This window comes from Schistocerca nitens, chromosome 5 (genome assembly GCF_023898315.1).
Source record: "Schistocerca nitens isolate TAMUIC-IGC-003100 chromosome 5, iqSchNite1.1, whole genome shotgun sequence".
Classification (NCBI taxonomy): Eukaryota; Metazoa; Arthropoda; class Insecta; order Orthoptera; family Acrididae; genus Schistocerca; species Schistocerca nitens.
In genome coordinates, this window is record NC_064618.1 from 746,980,953 (window position 1) to 747,002,042 (window position 21,090).

General features: G+C 44.2%; 1 protein-coding gene across 4 annotated transcripts in view; it reads left to right on the forward strand.

Moving 5' to 3' along the window:
• The window catches only part of LOC126259374 (uncharacterized), a 439,019-nt gene that overhangs the window by 189,445 nt on the left and 228,484 nt on the right, over positions 1–21,090 (forward strand). Inside the window, exon 1 of one of the 4 annotated variants that reach the window (XM_049956114.1) lies at positions 7,619–7,772. The exons of the other annotated variants lie outside the window; for them this stretch is intronic. Within the exon in view, the coding sequence (XP_049812071.1) occupies positions 7,749–7,772 (24 nt within the window). The 5' untranslated portion in view covers positions 7,619–7,748. Of the gene's footprint in view, positions 1–7,618; positions 7,773–21,090 lie in introns of those variants that run through there. 4 annotated transcript variants of the gene reach the window in all.

A 21,090-nucleotide genomic window follows, 5' to 3' on the forward strand; every position in this document is an offset into this window, starting at 1 on the left:
GAGTGTGGAACGAGTTGGAGTATCGGGTTGATATTGCTCGAGTGTCTGGAGGGGGCCATATTGAACATCTCTGAGCTTGTTTTTGAGTGAAAAAAAACCTTTTTAAATACTCTTTGTAGTGATGTATAACAGAAGGTTATATTATGTTTCTTTCATTAAATACACATTTTTAAAGTTGTGGTATTCTTTTTGAATCACCCTGTATTCCGCAGGAAGTCCAGATACGTTACTCTGTCGAGGTGCTGTGGAATAATAACATATCGAAGTATGTGATCGCCAAGAACCCCTGCCCACACAATGATGCTGAACCGATGCTGATGAGACACCTCAGTCATTCCCCGAGGATTGTCTGCAGCCCACAGACGACGATTATGCTAACTGATGATAACATTTCTGGTAAAGGTTGCTTAGCCGGTAAAGACTGGTGACAGAAATCCTATAGTTGTGAAAGTCTCGTGCTAAAACCGTCGACAAAATCCTTCCCGTAGAGGGAAATCCGCTCCTGTTAATCCTTGCACTCGTTGCAGGTGATAGGGATGGTAGCGGTTGTCATGCAGGATACACATAATCGTACTTTGGTTGGCGGATCACTGGGCTGGAGCTTGTACTGGGGTTCGTGTCAATATTCTGTAGAACCCGGTCTTCCAGATCTCCTGTACACCACAGTTCGCCAAATCCATGCACGCTCGTCTGTCTCAAAGGATCCATGATAACATTAAACGCCCAAAAAGGACTTGAAGTGTTGTGTGATGTGGTTGGTGTCAGTGATGTACTTGTTTTGGCCTAACCGTGCTGCCTCTCGCCCGTTTCCATTGCTTGGCCGTACACAAACACCATCTCGGCTTGTTCCCGGCATGAATACCGGACCATTCCTCTGCAAAACAGAAGGAATACACGGCACATGGTCAGAGGAAGTTCCATTTGTCAGCGCCATCTACCCTGGCAACGAAGCGTTTCTGGGCACATGTTCATAGGAGCTTTTTTCCTCAATTTCCAATCAGGAATCAGTCCCTACAGTTTGTCGGTTTTATTCATGTTCATCTTGTGTATTGCAGTGAAAATAACTTGATAACACTGCAAAATTTCAACGGTATCCGCTGTGTGCCTTGTTTGTAAGCAGACGTGTTCCATTCACTCTCGCTGCTTGCTGTTGACAACAACATTCTTCGCTCTCGCCCTTCCGTTTGTTACTGGACGGTTCTGTCTGGGGTTTGCTTTTCCTGCAGTGTCAACTGTACATAAACAGTGAACATAGCAGTACGGATAGGTTTAGTGATGAAATGTTGGCTGATACGGCCTTCATGTATGGATTTACTGAGTGCAGTGGAAGAGTGACATGACGGCAGGCACACCACAATACTTCACATCTGTTTGAGACTTATTGCATTATTCTGTATTTTATGTTGTACATTTTAGTGATTGTGTATTACAGGCAAATTCATTGTTGTTAGGGTATTTTCAGGCGAACAAACGAAACTGGGATAACAAATCGAATAAATCATAATTACATTATTACTCTGTTACGAGCCACCAGAGATCACGGGTCGCTGATACCAAACCACTCAGAAGGAATCTGCGACAACTGCCGAATTTTTGACTACGAAACTCCAGTTCGCGCAATACATTTTCTTTGTAGCAGAGTTAATCTCTTCTCGAGGCCTGAGCAACCGTATTGCCACTTTGACACTGTTACTTTTGGCGCTCTGTTTAGCACACTGGACTCACATTCGGGAGGACGACGGTTTAAACCTGCTTCCGGCCATCGTGATTTAGATTTTCCGTGATTTCCCTAAATCGCTTCAGGCAAATGGCGGGATGGTTTCTATCAAAGGGCACGGTCGACTTCCTTCCTTAATCCGATGGGACCGATGACCTTTCTGTTTGGTCCCTCTCCAAAATCAGCCAACCAACCAACGTTTGAAATTTTTAAAATACAAGATTTCAAGTATACCAGGTTGATACAGTTTCAAAGACTTCCGTGTCCAGAGTCAGTTGACATGGAAGTTTTCTAGGTGTGATACTGCGTAAATAATGATGATAGTGATGAAACCAACGTTTCGGTCACGTCTACAGTGGGCTTCTCCTGAATCTACTGGTGTATATTTTTTGTTGTTCAGAGTCACGCAGTCAGTAACATTACGACACAATTTTTTAAAAAAGTAGTATTTTTGGTCTGGGAAACTTTATTGTAATAGGTATACTATGATGGAGGGAGTGGGAATTTGCTGTTGTCTATTGACTCTCACAGTGAGTGATATGATTTGTAGTCATCGTCGAATGTGGTGTGGCCTCTTGTTTTCCTCGTGTTGGACGTAGGGTGCTCGGTGGCAGTTACTCGCGGCTAACGGCCACGTCTCGTGTAGTTAGTGTGGCCTGTTGGGCTCTGATGGTTGGCAGCAAGAATGGGAATAGCCTAAGGCCATCCTCTCTATTCATGTTAGAGTGTTTTAATACTTCGATAGCCTCTCTCATCTTGCATTTCACCGCTCCCGGTTGCTTAGCAAGTACGCGAGCTAGGCTGAATTTTTATTTTCTTGTGCATTTTTTCTGGTGCACGGCTGCTGTGTATTTGTTGTGCTGCCAAAGTCGAATGTACCGCTAGTGCTCCCGTATGCACAGCTACAGGTCTGCCTGTTTCATCGATGTAGGCTTCTCCACACTCGCAGTCCACCTTGTACACACGTGCAGTGTGCAGAGCATCTATCTTGCCTTGGTGGAGCCTTCTGCAGCTAGACATCAATAATGTCGATGTTTTTTTAAAATTGTGACGCAATATAAAGCTCAGCAGAGCAATCATGACCAAATACAAGTGACTGGACATAATAAAATACACCATCAGACCGAGAAGAAGACCACTATAACCGTGGGCGAAACGTTGGTTTCATCACTGAAAGTTATTTACTACAAGACGCGGTACCATACCCAGAAATCTTACACGTTATACTAGGTTACATTTACACAAAGTGCTAGGGAACAGACTGTGAAACTGAGCTATAGTAAAGGTGGAGGCCGACTGCTCATGGGTGGACGGCATAGTGTGGGAGAAGGTCATGTGAGCATGATGACATCAGCAGCACTTCGTGAGTCTCGGCGCACAGTTTTGGTGCGGGTTATTGTACCGGTCTTTTTGAGATTACATTTCAGGAAGCTGGAGATGAAAATGTTTTTCAAAAAATGGTTCAAATGGCTCTGAGCACTATGGGACTCAACTGCTGTGGTCATAAGTCCCCTAGAACTTAGAACTACTTAAACCTAACTAACCTAAGGACAGCACACAACACCCAGCCATCACGAGGCAGAGAAAATCACTGACCCCGCCGGGAATCGAACCCGGGAACCCGGGCGTGGGAAGCGAGAACGCTACCGCACGACCACGGGATGCGGGCTGAAAATGTTTTTAATGGAACCCATGATTTATGCACATTGCTTGCAAGAAAATAGCCGACATCTTACGCACGCACCCATCGTACCATGCGCTATCAGGCTCCATAAAATTCTTCTGGGTTGGAGACTACTGCCATATTGTAAAATGCTGAACCGACGTTATGGTCACTTCTGTGTGGGCTTCATCAGCCTATGTGTAGGGCCTGGTGGCGTAGTGTTAAACTACGTGCCTGGAAATCAAATTCAGGTCGGACCACGGAATATTTCAGTCTCCCTTTAATTTATCCTTCACATCTCATCATCATCATCATCATCATTGATTCAACATCCCTCTGTGAGCCTCGACCCTTCTGTAGAAGATTAGTCCATTCTCCCCTGTTTAATGCCGAACCCCTCCAATTTTGAATTCCAATTTTCTTTAAGTGTTTTCTCACACCCTCCTCCCATCTTAGCTTTGGTCTTCCTACTTTCCTGGTTCCTTCAGGCACTGCTCTGAATATTTTCTTCGTCATTCTGTCGTTTGTTCTCGGTATATGTCCTGCCAATTCCAGAGTTTAAATATTTATATAGGTGACAATGTCTAGTTCAGTATACATGTTATATAATTCATAGTTAAACCTCCTCCTCCAAACACCGTTCTCATCCACTGACCCAAGAATTTGTCTCGAGATCTTTCAAATACACTCCTGGAAATTGAAATAAGAACACCGTGAATTCATTGTCCCAGGAAGGGGAAACTTTATTGACACATTCCTGGGGTCAGATACATCACATGATCACACTGACAGAACCACAGGCACATAGACACAGGCAACAGAGCATGCACAATGTCGGCACTAGTACAGTGTATATCCACCTTTCGCAGCAATGCAGGCTGCTATTCTCCCATGGAGACGATCGTAGAGATGCTGGATGTAGTCCTGTGGAACGGCTTGCCATGCCATTTCCACCTGGCGCCTCAGTTGGACCAGCGTTCATGCTGGACGTGCAGACCGCGTGAGACGACGCTTCATCCAGTCCCAAACATGCTCAATGGGGGACAGATCCGGAGATCTTGCTGGCCAGGGTAGTTGACTTACACCTTCTAGAGCACGTTGGGTGGCACGGGATACATGCGGACGTGCATTGTCCTGTTGGAACAGCAAGTTCCCTTGCCGGTCTAGGAATGGTAGAACGATGGGTTCGATGACGGTTTGGATGTACCGTGCACTATTCAGTGTCCCCTCGACGATCACCAGTGGTGTACGGCCAGTGTAGGAGATCGCTCCCCACACCATGATGCCGGGTGTTGGCCCTGTGTGCCTCGGTCGTATGCAGTCCTGATTGTGGCGCTCACCTGCACGGCGCCAAACACGCATACGACCATCATTGGCACCAAGGCAGAAGCGACTCTCATCGCTGAAGACGACACGTCTCCATTCGTCCCTCCATTCACGCCTGTCGCGACACCACTGGAGGCGGGCTGCACGATGTTGGGGCGTGAGCGGAAGACGGCCTAACGGTGTGCGGGACCGTAGCCCAGCTTCATGGAGACGGTTGCGAATGGTCCTCGCCGATACCCCAGGAGCAACAGTGTCCCTAATTTGCTGGGAAGTGGCGGTGCGGTCCCCTACGGCACTGCGTAGGATCCTACGGTCTTGGCGTGCATCCGTGCGTCGCTGCGGTCCGGTCCCAGGTCGACGGGCACGTGCACCTTCCGCCGACCACTGGCGACAACATCGATGTACTGTGGAGACCTCACGCCCCACGTCTTGAGCAATTCGGCGGTACGTCCAGCCGGCCTCCCGCATGCCCACTATACGCCCTCGCTCAAAGTCCGTCAACTGCACATACGGTTCACGTCCACGCTGTCGCGGCATGCTACCAGTGTTAAAGACTGCGATGGAGCTCCGTATGCCACGGCAAACTGGCTGACACTGACGGCGGCGGTGCACAAATGCTGCGCAGCTAGCGCCATTCGACGGCCAACACCGCGGTTCCTGGTGTGTCCGCTGTGCCGTGCGTGTGATCATTGCTTGTACAGCCCTCTCGCAGTGTCCGGAGCAAGTATGGTGGGTCTGACACACCGATGTCAATGTGTTCTTTTTTCCATTTCCAGGAGTGTATATCTAGTAGCCTTTCATCAACTTTTTGTTGATGTCCTTGTTCCAGCAACGACATTACTGAAACTTTATACATCATAACTTTGGTTTGCCTGAACAGCTACTTAGATTTCATCATTGACAGGTGAACCTAGATAGACCCTGAAAGCTCCTGGTCACCATTTGCGCATGCCTAACATTTGGGCTGTGTACTTGCAAGTAGTATGCGTAAATCATGCGTTCCCTTAAAAAATCTCCAGCTTCCAGAAAAGTAATCTCAAAGACACCCATACAAAAACTCGCATCACAACTGTCCGAAGAGACTCACAAAGTGCAGTTGATGTCGTCATGCTCACAGGAGCTCCTTGCCCACGCTCTGCTGCCCGGCCATGAACAGTTCGTCTTCCACCTTTATTACACAGCTCAGCTTCACTATACAACATGGTCACAGCCAGTTCCCTCGCAGTTTACGTAAATGTAACCTAGTACAACGTGAAAGTTTTCTGAGTATGGTACCGCGTCATGTTGTAAATAACTATCAGAAGTGAGCTGTATACAGCAGTGTAAGAGTTATACATTCGTAATAAACTGATTGCCTTGCCGTAAGGTACTATGGAAAACACCCGGCGTCAAATTAAAATACAACATACGTTATCTAGTTCCGTGATCACAAAAAGATGGAGTAAGAGAGGGAGACGCATTACCCTGCCTTCTGTTTAATATAGCGTTGAAGATGTTTGGAAGAGATGCGGACATCAATACAAGAGGGATAATCCTGTATAAATCGGTTCAGGTGCTAGCATACGCAGATGATATTGATATAATTGCAACAATGCCAAAGGCAATGAAAGAGGCCTTTATAAGTCTTGAAGGAGCTGCTAGGAAGATGAACCTATAGATAAAAGAAGGGAAAACTAAGTATCTACATCTACATTTATACTCCGCAAGCCACCCAACGGTGTGTGGCGGAGGGCACTTTACGTGCCACTGTCATTACCTCCCTTTCCTGTTACAGTCGCGTATGGTTCGCGGGAAGAACGACTGCCGGAAAGCCTCTGTGCGCGTTGGAATCTCTCTAATTTTACATTCGTGATCTCCTCGGTAGGTATAAGTAGGGGGGAGCAATATATTCGATACCTCATCCAGAAACGCACCTTCTCGAAACCTGGCGAGCAAGCTACACCGCGATGCAGAGCGCCTCTCTTGCAGAGTCTGCCACTTGAGTTTGCTAAACATCTCCGTAACGCTATCACGCTTACCAAATAACCCTGTGACGAAACGCGCCGCTCTTCTTTGGACCTTCTCTATCCCCTCCGTCAACCCGACCGGGTACGGATCCCACACTGACGAGCAATACTCAAGCATAGGTCGAACGAGTGTTTTGTAAGCCACCTCCTTTGTTGATGGACTACATTTTCTAAGGACTCTCCCAATGAATCTCAACCTGGCACCCGCCTTACCAATAACTAATTTTATATGATCAGTCCACTTCAAATCGTTCCGTACGCATACTCCCAGTTTTTTTTACAGAAGTAACTGCTACCAGTGTTTGTTCCGCTATCATATAATCATACAATAGAGGATCCTTCTTTCTATGTATTCGCAATACATTACATTTGTCTATGTTAAGGGTCAGTTGCCACTCCCTGCACCAAGTGCCTATCCGCTGCAGATCTTCCTGCATTTCGCTGCAATTTTCTAATGCTGCAACTTCTCTGTGTACTACAGCATCATCCGCGAAAAGCCTGTAATTAAGAAAGATTATCCAAAAGAGCCCCCATCGATAGAAATTGGCTTATATAAGTTTGATGTCGCGCATAGGTTCATTGTCCGCCAACAAGTGCTACAATGGTTTCGGAAAATACCTGAAATGATGTGAAAATCCGCCAGCAATGAGACACGGTTCGGACGGCACGTTTAACAATAGGCTTACTGGGGTAGGATAGGAATTTACGAGTCACTGAAGTGGCGTCCAACAAAGACCTCGGCGGAAGCGAAACTAGGAGCTTAAGCACGGCATACGATTATCAGCTCTGCGTTGGAATCATGGCGGCTCGCACGCCTTTGACCTACGCGGTCTGAAGGCAGCGCCTGTGATTAAACAGCGAGCTTCGCAACAGTTTACGCAGTGAGTCACCGCACCGAGGCCAGAGGGCAGCCGAGTTCAGTCTGTTTGCGCGGAGATGTCTGGCGAGCGAGCGAGGCAGGCGAACCTTGCACAGTCAGCTAAGGGTGTGACGACGCGTGACCGCCGAGGTGCGTACTGGGGGCTCGCCGATTCGTATGCCTCTGCCGCCAGCTCGGCAGGTGGGTGACCTACTGACTTGCGTCCTCAGGTATTGCTCGCTTTGTAAGTGAGCTTTTCTCCTCTCGGCCGTGCATGTGCTACCCTAAATCTGACGTAGTTAGATCTGCGTACTGCAGATTAATCATTAGCAATATTGACAGATTAGTTTTCCGAATTATGGACCACAATCAGTCATAAAGTTTAGGATTACTAATCTTTATGGCTATTTATTAGCTATGCGTTTTCAGCCAGTAGTGCTCATCAGGTACCAAGGCATACAAATCACTCAACATTATTTGCACTAGTGATTAAAATTCTTCTGGGTGTTATGCCAAGTCATTGTTAAAAACTAACAACAATAATAAACTAAAACCGACGTTTCGGCCGAATTGCAACGGCTTTCCTCAGGGCACGACTGGTTTTGCATGGGGATAGGTGCTTCTATTTATTACAGACTGTCGATGTCTGACGTCACTGTTGTACAACTTTTAATTGGCCCTCTAAAATGATTGGCTAGTCATGACGTAAGGGAAGATGGAAGGAAAGAGGCTATTTGTGGATGCCCATGTCGTCAAAGATTGGTAGCTGTCCGCCAATCAGCGTTCGGCTTCTGGTCGGCAAGTTTTCCTCCTGATGTGCGCAAAACCAGTCGTGCCCTGAGGAATGCCGTTGCAATTCGGCCGAAACGTCGGTTTTAGTTTATTATTATTGTTAGTTTTTAGCAAAGACGCGGCATAACACCCAGAAGAATTTTAATCACTATGACACCGTCCGCGGAAGCCTACGTTCTTATATTATTTGCATTTCTCATGCTATTAATTAAAATATCGCTAATTTTTTGAGTTGGTATGTTCTTAATTAGGCGCAGCACATTTGTGTCCCTACATATAAACGGAAAAGTGTGTGTAGTGAATTTCGTGACAAAAGACTTGCTAACATGTAAATATTTATGGTGATACTATGCTGGTGACATATTGCGTGTCCGCCCATTGGCTGGGGCGGTGGTTCAACTTCTGTTCTTGTTCTTGCATCACATTTTTCAGTATTTTCATTCCCGTTTCATGTCCACAACGTCTCTAATGTGAGGTCAACACAGCATACATATGTACACATCTACATCTACATGGCTACTCTGCAAACACACTTAACTGTCTGGCAGACGGTTCGTCGAAGCTCCTCCACACCAATTCTCTATTATTCTACTCTCCAACAGCATGTGAAAAAAAAGCCTATATCTTTCCGAGCGAGCTCTGATTGCCCTTATTTTACTCTGATGATCGTTTCCCCCTATGTAGGTCGGCATCAACAAATATTTTCGCATTCGGAGGAGAAAGTTAGTCATATAAATTTCCTTAGGAAATCCCGCCGCAACGAAAAACCCTTTGTTTTAATGGTTCCCACCCCAAATCCTGTATCATTTCAGTGACATTCTCTCCTCTATTTACCGATAACACGAAACGTGCTGCACTTCTTTGAACTTTCTCGATGTACTCCGTTAATCCTATCTGGTAAGGATCCCACATAGCGCAACAGTACTCCAAAAGAGGATGAACAAAAGTAGTGTACGTAGTCTCTTTAGTAGATCTGTCGCATCTTCTAAGTGTTCTGCCAATAAAACACAGTCTCATGTTCGCCTTCGCCTTCCCTACCACATTTTATATGTTTTATTTCCAATTTAAGTTGTTCATAACTGTAATTAATAGGTATTTAGTTGAATTTACGACCTATACATTTATTGATTTGCCATGTAAACGAAGTTTAACGGATTCGTTTTAGCAATCCTGTGGTTAACCTCACAATTTTCATTATTTTGGATCAATTGCCAGTTTTTGCAACACGCAGATACCCTGTCTAAATCGTTTTGTAATTGGTTTTAATCCTCTGATGACTTTACTAGACGATAAAAGCCACCATCATCTGCAAACAACCTAAGACGGCTGCTCAGATTGTCTCCTAAATCGTTTATAAAAATGAGAAACAGCAGAGGGCCTATACACTACCTTCGGGGACGCCCAGAAATCACCTCTGCTTTACTCGATGACTTCCCGTCACTTCTTATGAGTCATTAGTATGTTGTACTGTATTTCCACACGCACATACTCTATCGCTTTGAAAATACTGTGGACACGAAACGTGACTGAAAATACTGCAAACAGGCGCTAGGTGATCTCGAACAGGTGCTGGTCCACCACCGCAGCAAGTGGGCGCACTCGCTTAGTATAACCATAAATACACTACCGGCCATTAAAATTGCTACACCACGAAGATGACATGCTACAGACGCGAAATTTAACCGACAGGAAGAAGATGCTGTGATATGCAAATGATTAGCTTTTCAGAGCATTCACACAAGGTTGGCGCCAGTGGCGACACCTACAACGTGCTGACATGAGGAAAGTTTCCAACCGATTTCTCATACACAAACAACAGTTGACCGGCGTTGCCTGGTGAAACGTTGTTGTGATGCCTCGTGTAAGGAGGAGAAACGCGTACCATCACGTTTCAGACATTGATAAAGGTCGGACTGTACCCTATCGTAGCCAGTCGCGATTTCGGTTTATCGTCTCGCGACATTGCTGCTCGCGTTGGTCGAGATCCAATGACTGTTGGCAGAATATGGAATCGATGGGTTCAGGATGGTAATACGGAACGCAGTGCTGGATCCCAACGGCCTCGTATCACTAGCAGTCGAGATGACAGTCATCTTATCCACATGGCTGTAACGGATCGTGCAGCCACATCTCGATCCCTGAGTCAACAGATGAGGACGTTTGCAAGACAACAACCATCTGCAAGAACAGTTCGACGACGTTTGCAGCAGCATGGACTATCAGCTCGGAGACCATGGCTGCGGTTACCCTTGACGCGGCATCACAGACAGGAGCGCCTGCGATGGTGTACTCGACGACGAACCTGGGTGCACGAATGGCAAAATGTCATTTTTTCGGATGAATCCAAGTTCTGTTTACAGCATCATGATGGTCGCATCCGTGTTTGGCGACATCGCGCTGAACGCAAATTGGAAGCGTGCTTTCGTCATCGCCATACTGGCGTATCACCCGGAGTGATGGTATGGGGTGTCATTGGTTACACGTCTCGGTCACCTCTTGTTCGCATTGACGGCACTTTGAACAGTGGACGTTACATTTCAGATGTGTTACGATCCGTGGCTCTACCCTTCATTCGATCCCTGCGAAACCCTACATTTCAGCAGGATAATGCACGACCGCATGTTGCACGTCCTGTACGGACCTTTCTGGATACAGAAAATGTTCGACTGCTGCCCTGGCCAGCACATTCTCCAGATCTCTCACCAATCGAAAACTTCTGGTCAATGGTGGCCGAGCAACTGGCTCGTCACAATACGCCAGTCACTACTCTTGATGAACTGTGGTTTCGTGTTGAAGCTGCATGGGCAGCTGTACCTGTTCACGCCATCCAAGCTCTGTTTGACTCAATGCCCAGCGTATCAATGCCGTTGTTACTGCCAGTGATGGTTGTCCTGGGTACTGATTTCTCAGGATCTATGCACCCAAATTGCGTGAAAATGTAATCACATGTTAGTTCTAGTATAATATATTTGACCAATGAATACCCGTTTATCATCTGCATTTCTTTTTTGTCTAGCAATTTTAATGGCCAGTAGTGCATTTACATGACAGCAAGTCTTTTGTCAAGAAATACACCACACACAGTTTTCCATTTCCATATGGGGAAAACTCTGTACCTAATGAAAACCCTGGCAACTCGTAAAAAAGAAAAAAATAGCGGTATTACAGTTAATAGTCTAAATAATGTTAGTGATGTGTATGAAATCATGCCTGATATGGAGCACTAGTTTCTCGAACCGCATAGGTAATAAAGTAATGTAAGGGCTATAATCCTAAATATTGAGAGTTGTTCTGCTACACTCTTATAGTCTTGTCGCACAGAGTTACTTTGTCCTCTGTAGTTCTTCTGCATCTATGTCTGTTTGTAGCAAGCGTGAAGTGTATGACAAAGTGTTTTTTTTCCGCTCTACCGATACAGACAAGATTTCGTTATTTCATTTAGGAACGAGTTGAAGACTGAAGTACTGTTGATATGTATGTACTATGAATTCACTAACAGGGGCCACCCGTGCGTGAAATCCTTATATGCGACTACATGGTATTCTTACATTCTTCAAGCAGGTTTAGAAAATATCGATTTAGACCACGTAATCGATTACTTTCTTCGAACGTCTGTCACTCCTGATTATTCAGTCCTCCGTTAACATTGTCATCCGATTAATGAATGTCCATATACGTTGCCCTTCTCTGCATAATGGAGTATGAATGTTGTCAGACAGAGACCCGAGGACTAGATCAGCGTTTCAGACCCATCTCAGGGAATCATTCTGACTTCTTAACCACGTTACTCTTGGTTCCAGAATCTACCCTTCAAGTTTCGGTTAATTTATTCAGGAAACTTTTGTCCATGTTCTTACACATCTTCAAGCTGAAGTGCAAATTATACAGCGAACTAGACTGTGGTCTCAAATAAACCGCAGTCCAAATTACCTATACTTCTTATGCCATTTTCTTAAATATGAGTTATTATTTCAGTGGACTGATTATTTTAGTTTTCCTTTCTCGAGTAGTCTTTTTGCATCTTTAATGTCTACATAAAATATTTATGCATTATATTCTCGTTTAGTAACGCTTCGTTTTCAGTCCCTTTTTCTTTGTACGGTTGCGGAAATTTCAAACTTACGTCCGTGCAAAAGCAAGGTCTGGTACATAGAGCTTGTTTTCGTATAGACACAAACTTCTCCTTGCACTGAACATTATCTTAAGGTCTGCGTCTAGCTTAAAGGGTTCTCACATCGAAGAGTTGTTGAACAGCGTTTAATGTCTCATTGTTAACGAGAGCAAAAGATATTTTCCTTTTGTTAGGGGCAAGGAAGGAAGATTAGGATTTAATGTGGTGTAGATGTTATGAAAGATGATGGATTGCTCAGAAGCTTAATCAAAAATGATTTAGGAGAAACCACGGGAAATCTTAAGTCACGATGGCAGCTCGGGAACGTTCAACACTTCTCCTCCCAAATACTGAGGCACTGCATCAAGTCCCTCGGGTTTTTCAGGTACGGGTACGCTGTTCTTTCGACAGTGAGATAAACAGAATCCGCTGGGAAAAAAAAAAGCAATTACTTTTGCTTTGACAAAGATCAGAAAAACGTTGCAAATTTGTTTAGCTGGATTAGCTAGTTTGTCATTCGTATGACTGATATACGGTAAACTTGCCGGGATTTAAGTTCTTGCAACAGGCCGGAGAGGCACGCGACATTTGTTACCGCATTGTCAGTTTTGTTCGGTGGCCCCTAAAGCTTGTATCAGGCACTGGTGTCTCTTTTTTTTTATTTTTTTTTTTAAGAAAACAGAGAGGGCCCAGGAAGGGATCTGTAGTCTGTGATATTACTATGGCGACGGCACAGAGTCACACAGTAATTTCTTGGCGTGATCCCAATGGTTGTGACTTTGCTTTAACCGACTGCCGGTACAAAGTTCACGTCTGAACAGCGCCAAGGGGCAGCCGATAGATAAACAGATCGCTATCAAGTAGACAGTAAATGTTTGTCAAGAATCTCTACGTGCTATCTGGTAACGAGGAAATGTGCGCTGCGAAAGACGTAATGAATTTTTTTTTTTCCGCAGTTAGATTACTTGTCATTGCTTTTGGATAGAGTATTGTTGTCAGTTGACGATTTTGGCCACAGAGGCTCACTGTTACACATCTTAAGGGCTCTGTTACAAAACTAGGGAGCCGGCCGGAGTGGCCGAGCGGTTCTAGGCGCTACAGTCTGGAACCGCGCGACCGCTACGGTCGCAGGTTCGAATCCTGCCTCGGACATGGATGTGTGTGCTGTCCTTAGGTTAGTTAGGTTTAAGTAGTTCTAAGTTCTAGGGGACTTATGACCTCAGCAGTTGAGTCCCATAGTGCTCAGAGCCATTTGAACCATTTTTGAACAAAACTAGGAGAACAACAGAACATGTGGTGTTTCTCTAGTGTCAACATTTTCTGGAAAGTTAGCAAAATATTTCACACTTAATATCTGCTTGGTATAGAGAAACGTTGCTTTGTAAATAAGCGGAGTACCTTAGGAAGCCCGCCCGGTTACCCGTTCGGTCTAACGCACGGCTTTCCGGATTGGGAAGGAGCGCCTGGTCCCCGGTACGAATCCGCCCGGTGGACTTGTGTCGAGGTCCGGTGAGCCGGCCACTCTGTTGACGGTTTTTAGGCGGTTTTCCATCTGCCTCGGCGAATACGGGCTGGTTCCCCTTATTCCGCCTCAACTACACTATGTCGGCGATTGCTGCGCAAACAAGTTCTCCACATACGCGTACACCACCATTACTCTACCACGCAAACATAGGGGCTACACTCGTCTGGTGTGAGACATTCCCTGGGGGGTTGTCCACCGGGGGCCGAACCGCACAATAACCCTCAAAGAGTGGTTTGGGGTGGGGCGGCGGAGGGGTGAAGTGGACTGCGGTAGTCGTCGTGGAGTTGTGGACCACTGCGGCTGCGGCGGCGACGGAACCTCTCCGTCGTTTCTAGGCCGCCGGTTAACATACATTAGATGCAATACAATACCTTAGGAAAGGCTCGGAGATTCGTTTCCCAATCGAACTTTTTTGGTTTATTAAAGTGACTTTTGTTTTGGTTAAAGTTTTGTGTATTGCAAGTTGCAAGGAGGCTCATATCACAGATTTAAACGTTAGGTCTTTTATGACTGACATGGTACCCAGATCGGTGGCAGGCAAGGACTTACTTCTTCCACCAGTACCAAGCCTCCAAAACACTGTCGTATTCAAACTGAATACGGGTTATGTATGCTTTACTACTACAGTCGTAGATACTGTGTAAAAGCATAAATCTGAAACGTTTTGTGAATAACAGACGACAAGTAAACCTTGAATTGCAGCGTGATCTCACAAAAAACCTAGTGAGACCACAGAATTCAAGCTGGCATAGTGTCACTTCATGAATGCGATATGTTTTCATAAACTGTACAAAAGAATGCTCTTTTATGAATAGTTTTTGCTTCTGATATGTAAAAATATTAGGCGAGACATTATCAGTCTCTTTGTGTGGGTTTTACAACGAACTATGTAAACGTGTATATGTACGTATATATTGACAATGAAAAAATTCATGGCCAGTTATAATAAGACTAAATTAATACATAAAATTTGACGAACTAACCACAGAGTCATCGAGGCAGTTTATGAGTTTATGTATTTAGGGCAGATGAAGACAGAGACTGGATTTATTTATTTATTGATTCATTTGTCTTCAGCCTGGTTTGATGCGGGCCGCCATGAGTTCCTCCCCTGTACCAGCCTCTTCATCTCAGAGTAACACTTGCACCATGCGTCCTAAATTATTTGCTGGATTTGTTCCAGTCTCTTTCTTCCTCTACAGTTTTTAGACTCTGCAGCTTGCTCTAGAACTATGGAAGTTATTCCCCGATGTCTTAACAGATATCCTACCGTCCTCTTCCTTCTCCTTGTCTTTCATATATTCCTTTCCTCCCCGATTCTGCAGCGAACCTCATCATTCTTTACCTTATACGTCCACTTAATTTTCAACATTCTTCTGTAGCACCACATCTCAAATGCTTCAGTAATCTTCTGTTCCGGTTTCTGGACAGTCCATGTTTCACTATCATGCAATGCTGTCCTCCAAATGTAAATTCTCAGAAATTTCTTCTTCAAATTAAGACCTATCTTTGATACTAGTAGAGTGCTCTTGGCCGGGAATGACTGGATACGCAGTACAGTAAATGAGCAGAGAAGTAAACATGCCCTGGCGTGTTTTCGGTAAACTAAACAAAGTTCCCAAAGCAAAGATTCCAATGTATCTGAAATAGAAAGGTTACAGTGATAATGCGCTACCAATATTGGCTTATGATAGTGAAATGAAATGTCGTGTGGCTAGGGCCTCCCGTCGGGTAGACCGTTCGCCTGGTGCAGGTCTTTCGATTTGACGCCACTTCGGCGACCTGCGCGTCGATGGGGATGAAATGATGATGATTAGGACAACACAACACCCAGTCCCTGAGCGGAGAAAATCTCTGACCCAGCCGGGAATCGAACCCGGGACCTTAGGATTGACATTCCGTCACGCTGACCACTCAGCTACCGGGGCCGGACGGCTTATGATAGTGAAATGTCGACTTTTAATGCTAATGTCGTTCAAAGACTGAGGGTTTAGCAGCTATAGATGGAGAGATATTTGTTGAGAACTATTAGGAGGACCAGGAAAAGAAACAAAACAATCAGGGAAAATGGTTCAAATGGCTCTGAGCACTATGGTACTCAACATCTTAGGTCATAAGTCCCCTAGAACTTAGAACTACTTAAACCTAACTAACCTAAGGACATCACACACACCCATGCCCGAGGCAGGATTCGAACCCGCGACCGTAGCAGTCCCGCGGTTCCGGACTGCGGCGCCAGAACCGCTAGACCACCGCGGCCGGCAAACAATCAGGGAACTGACAAAAATGGAAGACTTAATTATGACTGTAATAGATGCTGCCCAGACAAGCAGATTGTCTAATAGATGGTGGACGGTTTTGCAATTTCCTCCCTGGCTTCCATTAGATTGCAAAAGACTGAGACAATGACTTAATGGAAGGTGGGTGAATGACATTAGAAAATATGCGGGAGCAATATGGAGCTTATCACTGTAGACTCTAAGGCACGGGGAAGTTAAAGGTGGCCGCTATCATGTGGATGTCAAACGGCTGATGAACGCCAAAAATGTGTTCTGAACGTCTTGTCAGCGCAGAACACCTAACTTGATTGCTTGTGGTGACTAATAAAAGTAATAATAAATGTAAATTGTCGTCGGCTTGGAGACCGGTCTGAATGCCACAGAACGTTACTAGGTGGCATGCTTTGTCTTCGTCCTATTTTTTAAATGATTTACCAGCGACTTATAGACGGAGCCACTGCTAAACACGGACTTCGAACCACGACTAATCTTTGCCAGAGGTGAAAGGAGTGACATGTGGCAGAAAGAATCCTAGACTGACTGTAGGTTAGATTAGGTTAGGTTCTTCGTCCTATTTTTTTTAATGATTTACCAGCGACTTACAGACGGAGCCACTGTTAAACACGGACTTCGAACCACGACTAATCTTTACCAGAGGTGAAAGGAGCGACATGTGACAGAAAGAATCCTAGACTGACTGAGAATTGAAACCTGGACATTTGTAGCACAGCCGTGCCCACTGAGACGTCGAGACACACTACCAATCATTAAAAAAATGCATTAATCTATAAATGTCCGTACACACTTTTAAAGTACGCCTTTCTGTTTGTCTTTATCGGAGAACCCGTTATAGATGCCAGACATGACCACACGAAACTTAGCGTGATGCATAAGAAGAACGTATTTTTCTTGGAGATAACCACGGAAAGGATATATATATATATTTACTGCTCAAGAAACACAGCTGAACAAGTGCGATCAGATGGCCGTGTTTCTTATTCACAGACCATTGGGATGTGGAATCAAGAATATCTTGCAGACGCCACTTCAAGGAATTGGGAATAGTAACTACTGCTTCCTATTATATATCGGCGTGCAAAACTTGAGAAAGAAAGTAACTTTAGCATGATGCGTCTGCCAAGTATCATACCTCGAAACTTGGACCATGCACTGACGCTACAGTGTATAGTACAGATGGTAACTAAAAGAAATGTGGAATGAGACGAGCAGAAATGACAGTTTTATTCGCAGACAATAATTAGACTAATGTAATCACGATTTATGTTAGTCCCCTGGACATTACAAAACGACGGGACACGATTCTTAATAGGATGTGTGATCACCACAGATGGTGATGAGCGCTTTTCAACGTGCTCCCATGCTGGACGCAAGGTGGGCACTCAGTTCTTGTGGTAGGCCGTTCCATTTTACCATCAACACGACGATAACTTTTGTATGATAGATGGTGCACCTGGACGTGCTGGAATACGTCTCCCTAACGCATCTCACACGTGATCGTTGGGAATTAAGTAGGGTCAACGGGCAGGCCAGTCTATTCGCCGAATATCCTCTCATCGCAAGAGCCTCTCCACCAGCGCAGTTCGATGCTGTCGCGCATTGCAGACGTGAAAATGAAGTCATAGGCGAATGTATCCCTAAAAGGGCGAAACTGGAGGAGGAGTACAGTGTCATAATAACGTTGACCGGTGAGTATCCCGTGTTCAAAGATATGTATGTCAGTACTGCCGTGCAACATTAAGCATTCCCATACCGCAACACCTGGACCACCAAAACGATCAGTTTTAGTTTAGTTTTTGTTATTTCATGTTCCGTAGATCATTTTCCCGATTATTTTATCGATATGATGTGGAACAAGTCAGATTAATATATATATATATATATATATATATATATATATATATATATATATATATATATATATATATATAGTGCTAATATTAATGTTACATTTTTTGCCATTTCTGAAACAGAAACTCGTCTATGGAGTAGAAGGAGTTGTCCAAAAGAAATGATTTTAAGCTAGATTTGAAACTTGATCTTCGACCTGTCAGATACTTTATGTTGTTGGGCAAATGATCAAAGATTTTTGTTGCTGTATAATGTACTCCGTTTTGAGCAACTGACATATTCAATAACGGGTAGGAATGGTCATTTTCCCCTCTAGTGTTGTACGTATGAACAACACTGTTCTCCGCGAACTGAGATGGATTATTTGTAACAAATTTCATTAGCGAATATATGTACTCTGATGGTGCAGTTAAAATATCTAACTCCTTGAAAAGGTACCTACATGACGTCCTTGGGTGAACACCACTAATTATTCTCACTGCTCTCTTTTGTGCAATCAATACTTTATGTCTAAGTAGTGAGTTACCACAGAAAACTATTCCATAAGACATTATTGAGTGGAAATATGCAAAGTACGTTAGGAGGCTGATCTGTTTGTTACCAGGATTAGCGATTATACGAAGAGCGAAAGAAGCTGAACTTAGTTGTTTGAGAAGCTCAGTAATATGTTTCTCCCAGTTCAAGTTGTGAACACCCTAAAATTTGGAGAAATCTGTCCTGTTAATTGAGCCATGTCCATATGCTACATCAATTGTCGGTACGACTCTATTTGGTGTACAGAACTGAATATAGTGAGTTTATTCAAAATTAAGGGAGAGTCCATTTTCTGGGAAACACTTAATAATTCTTTGAAAGACATATTTAACCATATCTTCAGCTGCTTTTTCTGGAATGGGATTTATTATAACACTCGTGTCATCTGCAAAAAGTACTAGTTCCGGTTGCTGAACGTTAAGTGGGAGGTCATTCACATGAATAAGGAACAGCAGAGGACCTAAAATTGAACCCTGTGTGGCTCTCTTTGTGATAACTCCCCATTTACTAGAATTTACCACCCTCCTAACATTATTTGTGCTATTCAGCACAACTTTTTGCTTTCTGTTCATTAAGTATGATTCAAGCCAGCTGTGTGTATAGCCTTCAATTCCATAAAACCTGAGTTTTTCTAAGAGTGTGACATGATCCACTCAGTCAAATGCCTTGGAGAGATCACAAAAAATACCAACTGGAGATAATTTGTTATTTAGGGCTTGTACTATTTGATGGGTAAATGTGTAGATAGCATTCTCAGTCGAGTAACCCTTTCCAGAATCTGAACTGTGACATGCTGAGTGAATTATTTTCACTTAAATGTGAGACTACTCTTGAATACTTAACTTTTTCGAATATTTTATAAAATGAAGTCAGCAATGAGATTGGTCTATAATTATTTAAGTCACTCTTATTAAGCGGTTTGAGAATTGCGTATTTCAATCTGTCTGGAAAAATTGCCTGTGCCAGCGAAGCATTACATATATCGCTAAGGACTCCACTCATTAAATTAGAACAACACTTCAAAATTCTATTAGAGACCCCATCAACACATGAACTCTTGTTTTTCAGTATATTTATAATTCCCTTAATTTCAGTGGGGGATGTTGGTGCTATTTCTAAAGGCCTAAAGACCTGAGGAATGAGATTTTTAACATTTTTTTTGCTTCTTCATCTGAACCCTTTAACCCTATTTTGCTGCTACATTCAGAAAGTGAGTTCCTAGATGCATTACCTGTTCTCACCTCTCGCCATATGAAGGTACGTCCAGCATTGACGAACATGATCATAATGATGGTTCAGGTCTCATAGTGTAGGGAAGCATAATGTTGCATAGTAGTACCGAGCTCCAAAGCCTTGAACACGAGATACTCATCGGTCAGCCTTATTGTGACACTGTACTCCTTCCCCAATTTCGTCCCCTCAGGGATACAATCGGCCATGACTTCATTTTCATGTCTGCAATGCGCGACAGCGCTGAACTGCACAGGCGGAAGAGCTCTTGCCACGAGAGTATATTCGGCGAATGGACTGGCCTGCTCGCCGGCCGAAGTGGCCGTGCGGTTAAAGGCGCTGCAGTCTGGAACCGCAAGACCGCTACAGTCGCAGGTTCGAATCCTGCCTCGGGTATGGATGTTTGTGATGTCCTTAGGTTAGTTAGGTTTAACTAGTTCTAAGTTCTAGGGGACTAATGACCTCAGCAGTTGAGTCCCATAGTGCTCAGAGCCATTTGAACCATTTGACTGGCCTGCTCGTTCCCCCGGCTTAAATTCTACCGAGCACATGTGGGATGAATTGGAGAGACGTATTGCAGCAAGTCCACGTGCACCAACTACCATCAAACTGTTGTCATCGAGATGATGGTAAAATGGAACGCCCTACCAAAAGAATTCCGTGTGAACCTTGCGGCCAGCATGGGAGCACGTTGAGAAGCATGCATCGCCATCTGTGGTGGTCACACACCCATTAAGAACCATGTCCCGCCGTTTTGTAATGTCCAGGGGACTAACATAAATCGTGATTATTTTAGTCTAATTATTTCTTTCAGTTACACTCTGTACCATAATGTAGCAATTCTTTCAAGTTTCGAGGTATTTTATTTGGCAGTGACGACACATCATGCGAAAGTTACTTTCGCCCTTAAGTTTTGCTCTCCATTATATTTATTCCTTAAGGAAATTTATCACAAATAAAAGCCCTGCAGCTTTCATGCAGTCAATAGTTGAAATAAGAATACTCTTCAAAAGATTAAAAGTCACTTACTTTGGTCTAGAAATGTGTTTATTAGTCAGGAACACACATTTTACATTAACTTGTTAGCATCCAAAAAAAGTTTATAAGCAGTTAAAGCTCAGTTTAAGAGGAATCTAAAGGATTTATTGGTGTGCAATACTTTACCGACGTATTTATTAG